We start from the raw sequence: 18,507 nt of genomic DNA, 5'->3' as shown, positions 1-18,507 counted from the left end.
CCATAGATGGGGTGGGTGACCTCATGGGACTTCGGAGTGATGTGGGACTAAACTCCAGCTGATGGAAGGATCCCAGGTCATCAAATGTGGGCATCTCCCCCTGTGGCCCAGTATCAGAGTGCTCTGCCAGGGCGCTGTTGTCACTATAGGCCGCCTCCTCTGCAGTGCAGCTGCCTTCTGTGTTGGTTTGGGTGGGCACGATGGGTTCCCGTGGCATCTGTGTTAACTCAGGCAGCGTGGAGATGCTGGGGATGTTGGTGGTGGTGGCCGGCACATTTGTTGCAGTTGGTAGTGGGGGCAGGGATGCCGAACTGCTGGCAGCATCCTCTTGTGCAGGGGCGGTGGCTTGGACACGTGCCGGTGCAGATTGCCTGGCCTGTTGTGCAGTATCACTGTCACTTGACACGGCTGTGGGGACACAGAGGACATGCATTAGTGTTGTGGTGGTGGCTGATGGGTGCATCACATGCATCATACAGGTTGATCATTCAATAGTGTTAGTTACATGCATCTGATTGTTGGGCGTATACATTGTTGTGATATTGGTTGCCATACGGATCATGATGGGTCCTTTGGCCCAGTCATGCACTGCTTGGGGGCGGGGGGTTGTTAATGGGTCCTTTGGCCCAGTCATGTACTGCTTGGGGGGGGGTTGTTAATGGGTCCTTTGGCCCAGTCATGCACTGCTTGGGGGGGGAAGGGTTGTTAATGGGTCCTTTGGCCCAGTCATGCACCGCTTATTGTTAATGGGTCCTTTGGTCCAGTCATGCACTGATTGGGGGTGGGGGGGGAGTTATTAATGGGTCCTTTGGCCCAGTCATGCCATCAACATATTCTCATGTGGCATTCATGTTTCACCACTTACCAGCATCTGCAGGTGGGCTCACTCCTGCCTCAGCCTCCCCGATCCCCTGGATGCCCTCAAGGTGGAGGACACTGCTGCAACGCTCCGCCCATGCTTGCAGCCTCAGTGGGGAAGGGGGTTCTCCACCCGTCCCACTGCTACATTGGCGGTGTGTGGAGATCAGGTTCCGAACCCTCAGCCTGAGGTCGTCCCACCGCTTGTTGCAGTCTTTTACGCTCCTCACAGTCACGCCCACAGCAGTACACTTGCGTGCTGCTTCCGCCCACACTTCCTTCCTCCGCTGCTGTGTGGCACGCCGTTGATCGGCACTGAACAGCATCTCTGCATGCTCCACTATATGCTCCACCAGAACAGTTAGCTCCGCCTCACTAAAGCGCTGTTTGCGCTGCCTCTGAGCTGGAATCCTGGCAGACATGCTGGTGGTCCTTTTTGCCTTCTCGCAGTGTGGATTCTGCTTGTACTGACTCTGGATGGCAATGGATTGTGCTTTATATGATGGCCGCCTCTCTGTTCCTGTTTTGGCGATCATGGTATTTCCGGTTCTGGTACCGTGGCGACGGAGGCGGACACGGTTTTTGCGCTACTTGTGGCAGGGCTATGTCCATTTCCGTGGCTTTTTACGTGATGGCGGTAACGTTTCCGCATCCGTGCGGTGCGCGCGACCGACAGCACGTAATCGGCCGGTCTTTCCGCAACCTTGCGGATACGGAAACTTTGTTACAGTCTTTAACATCAACCTTTGAAACAGCTGCTAAGCCAGTCGAATATTCACCTTTGTTAGAGGAGTTCCAGTCTAAATTTACAAACAGGGGCCCTTTGGTGAAGACTACTAAATGCTGTTTTGACCCAGTCTTGGTGCGTAAGAAAAGACTGATGTGTAAAATGATCCGTGTCGCCAAGAAATCCGGCCCACTGAAAGAACTTGTAGAAGCTAAGCTGGCAGGGTCAAGCTATAAAAACTGGCTACGTATGTCGAAGTTCCAAAGATACCAGAACGACGCGGAAGCTATGCTGAAAAATTTAGTTAGCAAGGATCCGCGTGAATTCTGGTCACTGATAAAAAATTGACAATTCTTCTACAACCACTGACTTGTCAAATCCAATAAGTGAACTAAAGTGGGTCAACCATTTTGAAAAATTGTTTTCGTCTAGCGCAGCCAGAATGAAGGGGGAAGCCTTACAAAGTACTGGCCTATAGGTCACGAACAAGGATATTAACGAGATAGTGGATCAAAGTCTTGAGAGCACCAAGCCCGGACGGATTTACAAACTCGTATGTTGGAGTACCCAGAGGACTGGGCAGCCTTCATATCCAGTTTGCTCTAACACATCTCAATGTCCCATCAGGTGCCGAGTTCGTGGAGGTGAGCAATCGTGGTCCTGATCTTTAAGAAAGGCAATCAATCTGACCCAAAGAATTATCGCCCGATTGCTCTCCTCAACATAATTGGTAAACTATACAGCTCTATTATCTTGGATCACCTCCATACCTGGTGTCGGCTAAACAACTGTCTTGACCCGCTTTAAACAGGTTTTGTGAAGGGGCTGGGTACTGCCGTTAACATCTTACTGTTGCAAACCTTGAAGGGTAACTCATATGACCAGAAGGGTAAAATCTATATGGTCTTCGTGGACCTAGTCCAAGCTTTTGACCAGGTGGACAAGGGCTTGCTTTGTACTAAGATGGAGAAGAAGAACTGCCCTGGTACCATTTTGCACCCGATTAAGGCTATGCACTCGACAACGACCCTAAGAGTGAGAGTAAGGCTGGGACACTGTCTAGAGAAGTCAACAACACAAGAGGAGTAAAACAGGGATGCCCCATGACTCTGGCACTCTTCAGCTTCTTTTTAGAAGATATGCCCGGCACTTTCTTGTCAACAAGGTCGTCCCCCCCGCCTCTCCCCCTCAAAGGTCGGAGGATTTCAGTTGCCACAATTACTATATACCAGTGATGTGGTCTTAATCGACCAGACCCTGATCGGCCTACGGAGGCAATCAACTCACTTCAAGATTATATCCTCAATAACGGTCTTGAAATAAATAAGAGCAAGATGAAAACCATGAGTTTTGGAACATCGACGAGGGCTAAGAATCGCTCTTCATGGTTCATAGGTGGCGAGAAGATAGAACATGTAGACTTGTTTAAGTACCTGGGTGTCTGGTTAAGTAACTCTAGGCCAGAGGCTCCGATGTCATCTTACTTAACGGAAAAAATGAAGTCATAAACCACTCACTCATACGCGCTAAACCGAAGGTTTGGCAGTTTTTCCTTTCTCCCACTTTTACGTTTCTATAAGGCAAATGTCTCAACAGCTGTAACATACGGGGCCGCTGTTATGTTCCATATTCCGGATTCATTATGGACTAAACTCGAGGGGGCATTTTGGAAGAAGGTCCTGGGGGTTCCAAGATCCATTCTGATGGTGATTCTCCAGAGTGAGCTGGGCATCACTTCTTTGCAGTGCATAGTTAAATAGAATAGACTGGCTCTTTATGGGAAATGTTGCTCTACCCCAAGACCAGCAATTTTGGAGAGGATATACTGTGAAATGATGCAGGGAAATAATACATCATTGCAAGCCTGGCATTCTCAAATGATGATTTGTCTCACAGAAATTGGACGCTCGCTGGAACAACTGCTGACAAACCTGATGCGAGTAAAAACAAAATTGAAAATGTATGATTGGATTCAGACCTTGGAAATTGCCCACTCTCATCACTCTGTGGGACATTTACCATCTGATTGTCATAAATTGAGCTCAGTGTGTAAATATCTGTTACAATTTCCAGACAAAAGGGTAAGAGACCAATTTATGAGGGCCCGATTGAATCTTTATTTAACAAACGAGATCCAGGCCATAAGGGGGATGTCAAAAGAAAATCATTGTCGATATTGTAAAATCCTGTCTGAAATTGAATCGCTAATTCATTTGGTAACGGCACGCCCGTCTTTGAAAGAAACCTGCACAAAATATTTTAGCTCACTTTTTTCAGACTTTGCAATTTCAAACCCTACATTATGGTGGAACATCATGCTGATTCAGGGTCACAGTATAAAAAATATAATTGCACTTGTCCAATTCCTTGCAGATATTTGTGTGGACTCCGGTACTGTTTCATGAACCTGTTCTTCTTTTCCTTTGTGATATTTTAGGATTTTTTTTCTTTTTTTCTCTATATTCTTGTTCCATTTTTTTAAATCTGTAAATCTTCTTTTTCTTTCTAATTCTTTCTTTTCTTTTCGCAAAAAAATTGTTGATCAATTTTAATGCAATAAATAAATAAAAACATTTAAAAAATTGAGATGTGACTGGCATAACTATAAGTTACATACAACTTGATATGAGAAGCCGATTGGCATAAATATAAGCTACATACAGCTTGATGTGAATCAGCCTAATTTGCATTTAATAAGGTTGTTTATTGTTAACTACTTTGTCTTTCTTCTCTCGTTCTTTCTTCGATGTGTGTATAGCACGTTGCCAGTTCATAGGTTTTGTCTATTGACTAATCACTAGTTTTTACAAAGCGATTTTCTGTATGTGCATGAGTGAGAACTGACATGTTCTTTTTTTTTTCTTTATATTCTCCCAGATATCGCTGATGGTGGAGCGGAACACTTCGCTAAAACAGTGTCACATTTAAAGCTCCGGTAATTCTCTTGTGTTTCTAATTAACCGTTCATGGCACTACCGCCGCTCCCTCTTGTAAAGTGTTGATTCGGGTGTAATTGTGCAGGCATTTGCGAATGTATTTCATGACTGAGGCTTGCAATGAAAGGGTACATTCATTAAAATGTTACTACATTCCAAAATGATACACTGGAGTCCTTCTGTACATGAAAGCTGAAAATGCCTGTTAGTAGATATCTCATCACAGATGATTGCCATTACAAGATTCTGAATATAACAAATGTTTATACAAATAAATCATATGTTGGGGTCCTTCAAGCTGTTTATATAGGGCAAGGTTTAAAATTAAGGGATTTTAAACAATGTTTTTTTTTTTTTTAGGAGTCCAAACATTTTGGTGGAATGTCTAACCCCAGATTTCCGGGGTGATCTAAAATCTGTAGAGAAGGTGGCACAGTCCGGATTAGACGTCTACGCGCATAACGTAGAAACAGTTCCTCAATTACAGAGGTAAGGTTCAGATAAAATACAATTTGTTGATTGAGGTTTGAGTACTTGTTCAGGCTCATAGCCTCTGTGAAGGGTATTTGGCAATGTGTGTATTCACATTTTATACTTATACCGATATCGCAGGTGCACGCCTACAATTATAGACACAGACTGCAGTCTAGGGCGGATGCCCTGAAGTTGCGGTTACTTCCAGTAACTTGAAAGGTGACATGAGATGAGGACATAAGTCTCAAATTGTGCATGTGAGTGAGATATTGCATCCATCTTGGGTTATATTTAGACTGTGACTGTTGAGGCTACTAGCTTTCAACCTCAGATATATTGAGGGATGGTATGCCTGGAAGTTGTTGGCAGTTCATGTGTAACATATTTGCAACACCAGCCATTTTATTGAGACTTTACTGGTGTATGTGGAGGAATTAAGAGCTAATGCATTCAAACTCCTGTTCTAGAATAGATTTGGCATCCGAGTCCTAAACTGTATACTTTATTATTGTGTTCGTTGTTTGATTATATTTTGAATACTTTACATTGCATGGAAGAACATGGTTGTCTTCCTTTACAGCTTGTTTTATTCAGAATATGATTATTTTTTAGCTTGTCACTTCATGGCAGTGGCATAAAACAAATATTTAATAAGATGTACTTTCCAGACTTCATGGCCTTGCATCTTCATCTTGCGTAGAGCCGTTTGCGTGCAGGGCATGGAATCCGATGACAATACACAGTTTAAGGGCAATCCGAGTCTAGTAAAACAATTATACATTTTTCATTTGAAAGGCGTTTGGCCTCCATTTTGTCATTCATAGGAGTCAATGCATATTTACCGACAGAGCATAAATATTGCATGTACGGTATGGAAGAGTTCTTGTGCTCCTTTATGGAAAGGACATTATCATTATAGGCACGTTATTATTAGGGTGTTTATTGCGGGTGGACCAAGATTTGTGAAGCAACGGCACGCATTATAGTAGCGGGAAGCACTCAGCAAGGGAAGCAGATTGCAAAAGAATCAATACAAGTAAGCGGGGAGAAAGCAACGTGTGAGAGGGAGGACAGGAAGTTTGGCAGCACAGGATCTGCAAGCAACCAGGGGAGGAAACTGGGAAGTAGGAAACCAATCCCCCAGTCTCAGGTTAGCTAGGGAGTGGAAGGTCTGTGGACCTAGGTGTTGAGGATATTTTATTAGTAGTACGTGCTTTCTACTGCCACAGATGCACTACCACCCGTTACAGAAAGCAGTAACCAATTGCTACTTGTGATAGCGTTACCAACAATACTAAAATTACTGCTGGCCGTAACAACATTACCGGCAAACCTCCATATCAGAATAAAATAACTGGTAAACTTTGTGGCATTTACCACCAGAAAGATGATCTGTTCTTATGTAGTCTTAAACATGGTTAAAATCAAAACCAGCTGCTACTACCTTCCGTGTAGGTCCAGTGGGTTCCCTAAACACTTTGGTAATTATGTAAGACTACGGAATGCCCCTAGGGATCTATCTCCAAAATTCTTGTATGCTATGGTTGACAGTAAGATTATTACCACTGGCAGTAAAAATGTACCTGAGTATTACTTTTTATACTTTAAAATCGTAGAGCTCAAGTGCGGCGTTGCACAAATTCTAGGCCGTACCTCTGCATGGTCACTCGCCTTTTACGAGACTCACCATTTTTGAGTAGACCACCAACCTGCCTTTCCCACCCCACCCCCCCCCCCCACCCCGCCACCCCCCAAAACCCAGTGATCACTGTGCGGCACCCCTGCTCCTCTCCCCACCTCCAAAACATCCCTGCCCCATCCTCACCCCTTATTCTGGCACACACTGCTACTATATATGGAGGCTGCCAGAGAAATATGTGACACGCTGTTGTCAGTCGATCCAAGCACAAATCTCTTTTGTGCATCTGGCATCTACCGGGCGGCCTCAGGATCACAAACTGTTTTCTTACCGCTGTCAGTGATCGCCACCAGAATTATTGCATAATTGGAGCAGTAATGTCAGCAGATTTAGCAACAACTGTTTTTGTTTCGTAATATGTCACCTTAAATTATAAATATGTGGCAACAGCACATTTTTGCACCCTTTTTCTGTAGTGTATTTAAATTATTTTCATAACATCCATTCTTCAATAGGCATGTTCGTGACCCTCGTGCTAATTTTGATCAATCGCTTAGTGTCCTGATTCACGCCAAGAATGTCCAGCCGAACATAATTTCCAAGACCTCTATCATGCTGGGCTTAGGGGAGACAGATGAACAGGTGTACTCTACAATGGCAGGTTAGTCAAACTTAAAAAAAGCATCTTGATGAATATATGCAAATGATTTTTCTAGAAAGCCTAATATCGAGTCTGTTTGAATCCTTAACACACGTTTTATTGTACATCTTATCATTATCAAATGTTTGTTGTGGAACACCTGCTATCTTGACTGTAACAATTGAACGCCAGATGTCAAAAAGGGAGATCATTTTTACACTTTTAAAAAGAAAATATACATGAACTCCAGCAGTACCATTGGCACATTCAATGGCCACCGAACTTGCGCAAGCCAGCCTGGCCCTACAGGGCGGCCACGTAAGAGATGCCTAGGGGCTCAGCGCCAGAGACCCTCTCAATTGTGCCCCACTTTCAATAGGGCAGTTTAGTTCAAAGATTGTTCAAATTGCTGATTAGCAAGGGGACCCCATTTCATTTGGGATGGTGGCCCTCGGCGATGGAGACTTGTCAGAGGAGTTTTATGGCAAAGGAGAGGGGCTGTCAGAACTTGCTTCAGGTCTCCAAGAAGCTTCAACCAATGGCCTATTTTTTACCATTTGATGGCCAAAGCAGTTGCACCTTGGAATTGTCAGCGCTTTCCAGGCCCAAAGCTGAATACAAACTCACTGATCTACTGGATGAAGGACTGTAAAAGAATACCTTGCTGCCTTTTAATGCAGCAGTGGGTGCCCCAGTGCTGGAGGCCTGGACGAAGTCTGCTCCCATCCTGGCCGAAGACCGGGAGTTGGTGTGGAAACATTGCCCGACTCCCTTGGATTGGGCTGTCCTGTCCACCCATGCCTTCTGTGGTAGGTCAGACATAGGAGACAGACAAGAAGACATGTTTTCAAGGGTTTCAAATGTATTAAAGTAAAGAAAAGGCCTCCACTATCCCTGCTTCTTAGATGGTGAAGGTTCCATAACCTAGAAAATGCTCATAAGGACGTCTTTCACAAATAAACCTTGTCCTCTGTCCAAACCTTTGCTACCCTATGAACTGACCGTGCCACCAATAATAAAAACATAACTTGGCCTAGAGAAGTGCTCTTTACTCGTCCATTTCTTTTGGCTTGTGCTGGCTTTTGCATGACTCTCCCATATGTCTCTCAAATCTTCGCGTGGTCTTTCAGGCCTTTACCTGCTCGTATAATTCGAAAAAAGTTCCTAGTCTCTCTATAGAAAAGGGTCCTCCAGACCTTCTCAACAATGTCTTGCTTAGCTGGGAAATTGAATTCCTTAAATGCAACACTTGAACTTGTAGATCCTTCACTGTTGCAACTAGGGCACTTGCTCACCCCTCCAGGGTGTTTCAAATCCATTGAGCAATAGATTTTCTTGGACCAGCACAGACCTTCTGGCTCTACAGGTAACTTTAATTGAATGTGGTTTCCGACCTTTGAGTGGTTTAAATTATCAGCTCGGACTGGGCTCTGTGGTCCTTCCGAACTGTTGTTTCCCTTGTGACTCGTACCCCCGTGTGGGGCATTGGTTTCAGGGTCACCCCTCTTGGGTCTTGTTTTTTTTTTCTTAGATTCTTGATACCCAGTCGTTTCAGCTTTACTGCTCCTGTGTATTTCTATCTAAGGTATCTGGTAGCTGATATGGGCCCTCAACCTCTTGTCCTCACTTCCTCGAGGAGTGCCTCATTGCTCTGCCACCGCCCTCCCTCTCCTCTGGGCTAACCACTTACCTGCTGTTCTGCGGTGTGCCTCGTCGGTGAGGGGGCTGTTCTGGTAACTGCAGAACCGTGCTTCTCGGGTGATCTGTTGTCCCGCAGCGGTGCTTCATTCGGACGTCGTGAGTCATGCATGCCAGTGTGCCACTTCAGCGATGGTTCGATCGCTCGCCTCAAGAGACCGCGGTGGCTTGAGCTCTTCACCCACTGGGACTCTGCAGCGTTTCGCAGACTTTGGGATTCCTCTGCCTGCCCCGTTTGTGATGTGGTCCTGCCTCCAGGCTGGAATTATCTTGGCGCTCCAGCACAGGCTTCCACTGTGCGCAGCTTTGCTCAGGGTGAGCCTTGTGGAGCGACTGGTTCCCTCCCAGCGGTTGTCTCGCTCCTTGCAGGTGAAGGTCTCTACTATAGGTCTCGGCCCTTTTACATTCCTCTCTATAACGACGGATACAAGACATACGCGGCTGCTGTGCTGCATTATTATCACGCTGTTGCTGCTCCAGAGGCCGCTCTGAGGGTTCCTGCATTAAACCTGTCATCGTAAATCGTACCACACACGGCGGTCCTGAGGCCGCATTGGGGCTACCTGCATTGAACAGGCGTGGGATTCTCTAAGCACACCACCTGTGACTGCTGAGAACAGACATTTACCCCTTCTGCCCTGATCTCCTGATGGCCGCTTCCTCCACACTACCGTAACTGCAAGTACAGAGATTGCGCCCCATACTGCGGTGCCTTCTCCTCCACATAAAGTTGGCAATGATCGCTGCCCTACCTCACTGCAGAGCCTTCCCAGCTGTATCAGGCTGCTACTATGACCGCTCTTCCAACTTGCTGTCTTCCTTGACGCGGCCCTGACGACGGAGCAGGGTAGAACTTAGCCGGCTACCACGGCTGCTTTGGGGTAGGCAGCTGCTCCATTCACACTGCAGTCCCTTTCATACTTATTATACTGCAACTTTCATTTGTTGCTCCTGGGAGCCCCCTGCTGTACTAGCCACTGAAACTGCCTATTCCTGCCTAGCCCCGGGGCTCCCTGTCTGCCTTGCACTCCTCAGACCTGTCCCTGCCTGTACTTGTCACAAAAACCTGGGGCAGGGGGGCGCAGCAATCTTGGTGGCCAAGGGCATTCCAATCGAGGAGTAAGACTCAATTACAGAGCTGGGAGGCCGCTTTGTAGGTGTCAAGGGGATGCTCCTGGGCCAACTGCAGTCACTGGTCTTGATCTACGTCCTGAATGAGGGCCAAGAACCCTTTCTGGCAGACCTAGAGTCCGCCCTTCTGCCATTCCTGGAAGGCTAGGTCATTGTTTAAGGGGATTTCAACTGGTTCCCGGACAAGGATAAAACACACGCGCCATCCCTCAGACTATAAAATCATACTGTGAATTATTTACTTGTTAAGATCACTGGGAGTGGTGGATGCTTGGAGGCTGCTTCATCCAGAGGAAAGGGACTTTATCTTCTTTTCACACGTCCACCGCTTGTCCTTGCGCATCGACTTGATCCTGGTTTCAACCCATTTCTTGTAATTCAAAAATAAGGTGGGCATCGCCCGAAGGTTCTCACAGACCATGCCGTGGAGGAAACCCCACGGAACTAACCTCCCCAGCCATAACAAGGGACACCTAATCGCACACACGGCAGCATACTACAGAAGGAAGAAACAAACGAGAACCCTCTTGGAACAAGAGATACGGGACATTGAAGGTGAATACAAGAAGGGATGGTCCCCTAAGGTTCACGTGGCCCTACGGGTGGCCTGTAACAAACTAGAGGCCCTGTATGGGAAGGAGACAGCGCAGACCCTGTTATCAGTCAAACAGACTTACTATGTTAAAGCTAATAAGGCCCACCACCTCCTGACGAGGAAACTTGCGAAAACCAGAAAGCAAAACTTCATCATTGGACTCCGGAACATGGCCAGTGTGGACAGATCGATTGAGGCAAAGAGGCAATATATCGCAGAGGCATCCTTACCCCAACTGGCTCAGGAAGACGATCGAACAGGAGGAAGTGGAGGCTGTAATAAAATCTGTAATAAAATCTATGAAATCCCGTACCTCAGGCCCAGATGGTTTCTTCCCCTAGATTGTACAAGCTTTTTAGAAGCCAGCTACTTGCTCCCTTAACGTCCCTTTTTAATTCATTTCGGGAGTGGGAAGCGTAACCCCCTCGATGCAAAACTCCACTATTCTGGTACTGAAGCCTGGGAAGGATCCTAAGGATTGTGCCTCTTATAGGCAAATTTCGCTCATGAATATTTAACATCTACTCAAAGGTGATAGTGCACCGCTTGGCCCCACTCCTTCCTCGGTTGATTTAACTCCGATCAACCGGGCCTCATCCACGGCAGGAAAACGGGAGACATCAGGCGGGCACTGTGATGCTGGAAATGCATCGGAGGGACAGGGCCTCCGTATCCTTTTCCTTTACTGCTTTTTATCATGTGTTCTGTCGTGTTTTCCATGCAGGAGTTCATGTGGGACTCCTGGCGGTGCAGCTCTCTCTCTTTTGGTTTGGTGAACAGACCCGTGGGATACCCTTACGGCACCCATGGGTAGGGGTACAACCCTGCGCCCCTAGTGTATGTTTTTGGGAACCTGTGTGTGACCCACAGAGCAGTGTACGGGCTGGTGGCAGCTCTGTGTTTAAATGACTGGCGCCCTGACCGTCCTCCATTTTGGGATGCCCAGGCCCTGTCGTTGGAATCGGTAGATTCCTGATGGAGACAAAATGGCCCCCATGGCTTCTTGCCTTCCATCACCTGTTACCTTGATCTTCCTGAAATCCCATTAAGCCCTGCCTCTGTTTCTTCCCCCTGACTGGCTGTTGAGTGGAAGCGCCCAATACACATAACTTGTTGTGAGTGTCTGGAGGGAAGTGAATGGCCTGAATGCACCGTGTGCCTGATTGGCTGCCTCCCTGCATGAATGCCCGTCGTCGTGATTGGATGCTTGAGTGTGACCCAGCGGAATGAATGGGAGATCTACAGTATATCTGGGGACCTCTCACTGCTAGGAATCGTGTTCGGAAGCTGACGTCCACTGCGACGAGTAACTGGAGTAACTGAAGCTTAACCTTGAAGCCCTGCTGGACGAGAAGAATTGCTGTTGCTCTCCTTCGCCATCTGAAAGCTGCTGTGCCTCAAGGACTGACCCAGAGAGGACCTGGTAAGGCGCCCTCGTCCCAAGCTACGAGGGACCATCGTGCACAGCTGATCTTTGCCTAAGCTCCCTGGTAGACAGACCTTCGACAGGCTGCCGACCCGATACAGGGATTGCTGCGGAACTCCAAGGAGAAGCGCCCGGACTTTTGTCCGCCACTGTCGCCGACTGGAGCCGCCGTGCTCCCGTTGCCTAAGAACTTCATTGATCCAAGGACACTCTCATCCGCATCGTCACCATTGTATCCTGCTGGAGAAGGCCTGACCGTTAACGCGGCGAGGAGCATCCACCGGTGGGTTTTCTGCCACCCAAGGACCACAGAGACGCCGACGACTCGATGCCCTTGCTGGGCCACAGTTCTTCAACTCTTTGCGGTCCAGAACTATCGACACCGAGGTGCCCCGCACGCCTCTTCTTGGCAGGATGTTTACGCTTCCCCGTCAACGAGTACTGCTAGGAACGACGCGGCCACTTCACCGTCGTAGCTCGAGCTGCTCTCCGTCAGACGTTCGCCGACCCGTGACTCCCACCTGAAAGGGAGGACACTCAAGAAGGGCCGTTGATTCCCTGACTCGGAACGCTACAACACCAAGGTACTTTGGGGTTGCAGAACTATTGGAAAGTCTAGTGGGAACAATATATGGACTGGGCTTGTATCTTTTGTCTACAGGTTGCCCAGGTGGGGGGATCTCCACACAGAACTGTGTCTAGGTAACGGGGCCAGTATTCTGCCAATTGCTCAACCATCTTGCTTTCCTTCCTCTCTCTACTGCTGGTTTCCTCTTTATTTTGATCTGTGTCATTCTGACCGTATGCACTTTAATGAGATCTAATAACATTAGTGGTACCACTTTAGAATTGTATACATTTACCATTGAAACACTTGAAACACTTGTGTATAGGCGCGTTACAAATACCATATCATATCATATCATATCATTGTTGATTTTCGGAGTACAAAGGGAGTTATCGTGATCGTGTATATGACCTTGAATATTAATTATATAAAGACTGTGTTTTAACCGATACAGTGTGTGGACATTCCTTTGTGGGTGCTTGGTGACTACACTGTACTTAAGAACCAGCTCGCATCACCTCCTGAGAAGCTAGGCCTTGATTGCTCGTCCATTGCTACCACAATAGAGAATCTTGGCAGGGGTCTCTGTGTCTCTCCTCTACCAAATAGAGAGCGGAAGTACATACCCCCCATCCGGTCTTTACAGGCACTAAATGTAATTGAATTGGCAATAATGACAAGCTGGCCCTCCTAGCTTTGGACGGTACAAAAGCATTTGACAGGGTGGACTGGTCTTTCATGCACCCGACTCTGGAGGCATTCGCCTTTGGGCCTCAGTTTAGGCAATTGATTGCCGCCAACTATTTTTCTCTGAATACCTCACTACAGGTCAATCGGGAGCGCTCACCCCTAATCCCTGTTACTTGTGGAAACCGTCAGGGATGCCCGTTGTCTCCACTCCTGTTTGCGCTTATTATGGAGCCCTTGGCTCAACGCATTTCAGGCCCTGGTGGTGCAGGATTCCCCCCATGAGGTCTCAATGTATGCCGATGATGTGCTTTTATCTATTACCAACATCATCCCCTTCTTGCAGGCGGCCTTACAGGAATTTCGAACGTTTGGACAGGTGGCAGGGTTTGACATTAATTTTGGGAAATCAGTAGCATTGGGGGTTGGCCTTTCCGCACAAGATATAAGTGCCATCCAGGATATCTGCCCGATCTGCTGGGACACAACTTCTATAGCATATCGGGGTGTTCACTTGACGGCCCCTCTGAGGGACCTCTATGGGGCTAATTTCCCTCCCCTGTTTAAGACATTAGAACAGGACCTATTGAGATGGGAGGGACAAGATATTTCGTTAATGGGGCAGATCACGGCTGTCAAGATTAACCTCCTTCCCCGATTGTTATATTGCTGTTCATCCCTCCCAGTAGAAATCCCGAAACCCATATTAGAAAGGCTTCAACGCAAACTATTAGGTTTCATCTGGCGGGGGAAGAAATCTAGGATCCCTAAGGGGGTGATGATGCGTGGGATCCGGACTGGGGTGTTTGGGGGTCCCTAACCTACTGAGATACGCAGAGGCAGCCCAACTCTCTCATTTGCCCAAATGGACGGCTGACGCTCAGGTTCTAAGGTAGATGGAGTTAGAGCAAGCTCAGTGGTCCCTGCGCCTTTGCTTCTTACGCTTTTGTTTCCCATTCATTCACGTAAGCAATGGCCTCGTCTACTCTCATCGATGAAAGCTACTCTGAACGTATGGGATGAGGTTCTACGGAGGAAAACGATCACTAGGAGTGTGGGCCCACTTTCCCCAGTCTTTGGTAACCCTGCCTTTACACCCAGTATTCCTCTGGGCGCATTTAAGCGATGGAAAGAGGGGGGCCTACTCACTCTGGGTCAACTATTTGTTGAGGGCCAACCACGCTCGTTTGAAGGCTGTAAAAAACGAATTTAAACTCTTGGAGTCGGATAGGTTTACATACGCCCAGGTCCGTCACTGGATTACTCACCCTGAAATAAGAGAGAAGGCCACTCGGTCCTTGAGCCCACTCAAACTTGCTATTGGGGAGAGCCTACATAAGGGAGGGATTTCAAAACTGTATAGACTGTTACGGGGGGACCTCCTGTCCCTGTGACGCCCAGACTACATGTCCCGATGGGAGGCTGACCTAGGCTTTCAGTTGGATGATGTGGCCTGGTTGGAGATTTGGGCCAGAGGCAGCGCCTCGTCTAAATGTGTGATGAACAATGAGTGTGCTGTGAAATTGTTGTTCCGGTGGTACTACCCTGCGGTACAGATTCATCACTTCCAGGCCTTGATCCTCCCTACCTGTTGGCGAAATTGTGGGGCTCGTACTTTCTTATGTGGTGGGATTGTCCCCCTAATGCGGACCTTCTGGGAGAACATTGTGCAAATGATTCAAGACATTACAGGTAGTGGTCTCCCGCTGTGCCCAAAAACCCTGCTGCTAGGGGTGCCATGTGAAGGGGTATGTCCAAAGTCAGGAATCTGGGCGAAACTGATGACTCATTTGTTGCTAGCAGCGCGTATCACTACTGCCAGATGCTGGAAAATGCCAGAGGGCCCAAATTTGGGTCAATGGTGTATTGAAGACTGGGACATTTTAGTAGCCGAAAGAGTGTTAGCTGCTAAAGAAGGAAAGCTCTACCAATTCCAAGCGATCTGGCCAACCCAACTCTATTATGACCAAGAATTCCCAGCTCTGACCTTCAAACCACACCAGGTGCGGCTATATCTAGGCCCGAATGGAAACGGCTGGGGATACAGTCTACCATGAATTATGAAAAATTAGTGATCAGGAGGGTCAGAGGGTGGGTCATTGAAGTTAGGTTGTAATGCATTTATTCAGAAGTTGCTGTGCGGTCAAATGTAAAGTTGTTGCTCCTACTTTGAAACTAATTATGATAATGGGTAGGTAATGTAATTGTACTTTTATGATGATTCATTTTATGTGTAATAATTGTAAAGGTTTGTTTGAAACCAAAACATTAATTAAAAAAAATAAGATAATGTGGTTCCAATCATTTTAACATTTTTAATTGGCTAAAGTGTGCGCTCCCCCATTTGTGTCAAAGGTTTGTTATTGGGTTCAACTATACAAGTGACCATAAGCCTACAAGATAATAGCAAGTAACCAATAGTGATGAGAAAAAGAAAACCCTACACATTTCCCCGCACCACTCTCCACCCTAACCCCCACAGTCCAAAGTATGCCCTTCCAAACTCTCATCTGACAAACAAGAAGGCATAACCATTTGAGGGAACATAAAACTATTAACGAACTACCCAACTTTATTCACATGAGGCAAAATCAGTCAAAATGCTCTATCAACGTGAATTGGAGCTCGTATCCTTTGATTGTGTACTTTGAAGGCCAAGATTTCCCCCTATGCAGCCAACCTGAAGATCAAATGGAATGAGTGCATGAAAACATTGCAAGCAAGTAAGGTCTCTGAATTCTAGGCTAGGAAATATTGTAGGGGTCTCTTTATCAGAAACTGCGACATAACCCTTTTGCAAAGTACAAGGATAACCTTTGCATGACAAGTAGGATGCCGAATTTGTCATTAAAGGTAATATGCTTGCTCTGAGTCTCTCCAGCTTGCATCAATCCATTTGGCTGCAAGCAACATTATCATTCAGATTTTTCCCTTGGGGGCACACAAGGTAAGACCCTGCCAGCCGGGAGAGCCAGGAGAATAATATCTGGATCAAATGGAAAAGGCTCACCTATAGCTTTCAATATATAATTGAGCACTGTCTGCCAAAACAGCTCAACCTTAGGGCATTTGCACCAAATGTGCAAGAGAGAGCCAGGGGATCCACATCATTGCCAACACTCTCCAATCCCACCTTCATGTTATTCAGCCTAGCCTGTTCAGCGTCATTTACCATTTACAAAATAACTTGTAAGCCAATTCCTTGTTTTGGATGCACAAAGTTGAGCCCTTCACCCAACTCCAAATAACGCTTGCAGTCTTTAGCAGAAAGGATTATCCCCAAAACCCTCTTCAAAGCTTGCATATATGAGCACCCAGTAAACTGGGAGGACCAGGGAAGAATACAATGAATGTTTGAGACTAATCATCTAATGGAGGTGTCTACTCTCCAGATGTTTTGTACTATGGCTCCTATGATCCGCTACAATTGACTATGCTGGCCAGTGCTGGTGGGAGTTGCAGTCAGAACATCTGAAGAGCCAAAGATTGCAAATCCCTGCACTACTGTGTGTAGATTGGACAAGGAATCATTCAAATTGATCAGCTGTAATGTGGCAGCTTCCCTGCTCGACCTCTGCATCACCCAATGTTTGACTTGGTAGTTCTGTGTTTAATATTCACTTAAGTTAAATCCACCCTCAAATAGGCGACTAATGCACCATCCTCCAAGGTCTCGCCAAGATTGAAAGCCTATGGGGAAATTACACTGGTGTGAAGTCTGGGTCAGCATGCATGGGTGTTAGCAGCGAGAAAAACAAAGTAAATCTCAAGGGTCTGTGAGTCTATTTTACACCAAAAAGGCCATTGTAGTTACTGGATTGAGATAGGACGATCAAAGGGCAGTGGGGGTTTGCCCGCCACAGCGGAATCCCCCCATCCGTCCTCCACCACTGCTTAGTTAAATTCACTTGACACCACTCTGACAAGATATGAAGGTGGGCAGTGTCATAAGGACCTTTGAAAATCGGGACGCTGTAGTCCACCTCTATCAAGCGGGGAGCCAAGCACCCACCCGGAAACACTAGCTTTCGTCCCACCCGCACCCCACCACCCAAATGAAATGTGTATCGTCTCTCTGCCGTCTATGTAGGTCCAGTCTCGGAACAGGTATAGAGAGAGCTTGCAACAAGTAAAAAAGCTGCACTGACATATTTATTTTAATTGCCTGGATTTTTCCAAACCAGGAAATGGTTAGCCTCCTTCAAACAGCCAATTTCCTTACACATCTGGGAAAACAAGGTGGGATAGCTGGCCTTATGTAAGTCATTGATGTCCAGAATTAGATGCATACCCAGTTATCTAACCCACTTTGTAGCCCGTTTAAATGGGAATATATTCCCTAAGGCAATTTTTATTTGTGTAATGATATTTTGGATTTGATATCATTAAACTGTAATACTGAGGTTAGTTCAAATTGACTGCATTCATTGAGGAGGGCCTGCAGGATAGAGGGACAACAGGGTATCATCCTCAAACATGGCAAGTTTATATTCTGTCTCACCAAAATAAATACCCTGTACCTTGGTATCCACCCCTCACTCTTCTTGCAAATGGGTCCATAGCCAACGCAAAGTGTAAGGGGGAGAGAGGGCACTCCTGTTTTGTTCAACCTACCCTGCCTAAAAGCCAGCGTAAAGTTGACATTCACTCTGAGTTTACTAGTGGGCTCCACGAAAATAGGAAAAACCCAAGAGATCAGCGATTCCCTAGAACCTATAGCTCTGAGTGTCAAACACCTTAGGATGCCACATACTACCAGCCACAAGAGGTGCTATATTCCCCCTGGCAGCAAGCAAGTAGTCTGTGGAGAAGGTCGAAGGATTAACCTTTCAGCCCTTAACATGTCTTATACTCCCAGTGGAGTAGGAACTATGGTGAACCTTGCTTTTCTGCTGGCGGTGTTTCTTTAATCTGCATGTATTCTGAAGATTGTGTTCAAATCCCTTTCAAACAAAGTGATGGGGAGTCTCTTTTCCATGCGAAGCACTCTGTCTGGACCAATCAGACTCCAATAAGTCCTAGACTTGACAGATAGCCTAAGAGTTAAGCAAGAGGAGACACTTTTTTAACCAAGACTGAAGATCATCCAATGGCTGGCAGAAAATTAAAAGAACAAGGTACTTAGCAT

General features: G+C 46.6%; 1 protein-coding gene across 1 annotated transcript in view; it reads left to right on the top strand.

Moving 5' to 3' along the window:
- LIAS (lipoic acid synthetase) overlaps window positions 1–18,507 on the top strand; it is a 487,597-nt gene that overhangs the window by 363,786 nt on the left and 105,304 nt on the right. Inside the window, exons 6-8 of the mRNA XM_069631781.1 lie at window positions 4,463–4,520; window positions 4,882–5,010; window positions 7,150–7,295. Of these exons, the coding sequence (XP_069487882.1) occupies window positions 4,463–4,520; window positions 4,882–5,010; window positions 7,150–7,295 (333 nt within the window). The remainder of the gene's footprint in view (window positions 1–4,462; window positions 4,521–4,881; window positions 5,011–7,149; window positions 7,296–18,507) is intronic.

Source organism: Ambystoma mexicanum, chromosome 6q, assembly GCF_040938575.1.
Source record: "Ambystoma mexicanum isolate Mex_15411 chromosome 6q, UKY_AmexF1_1, whole genome shotgun sequence".
In the NCBI taxonomy this organism is placed as follows: domain Eukaryota; kingdom Metazoa; phylum Chordata; class Amphibia; order Caudata; family Ambystomatidae; genus Ambystoma; species Ambystoma mexicanum.
This window is presented reverse-complemented; position numbering and strand designations above follow the sequence as displayed.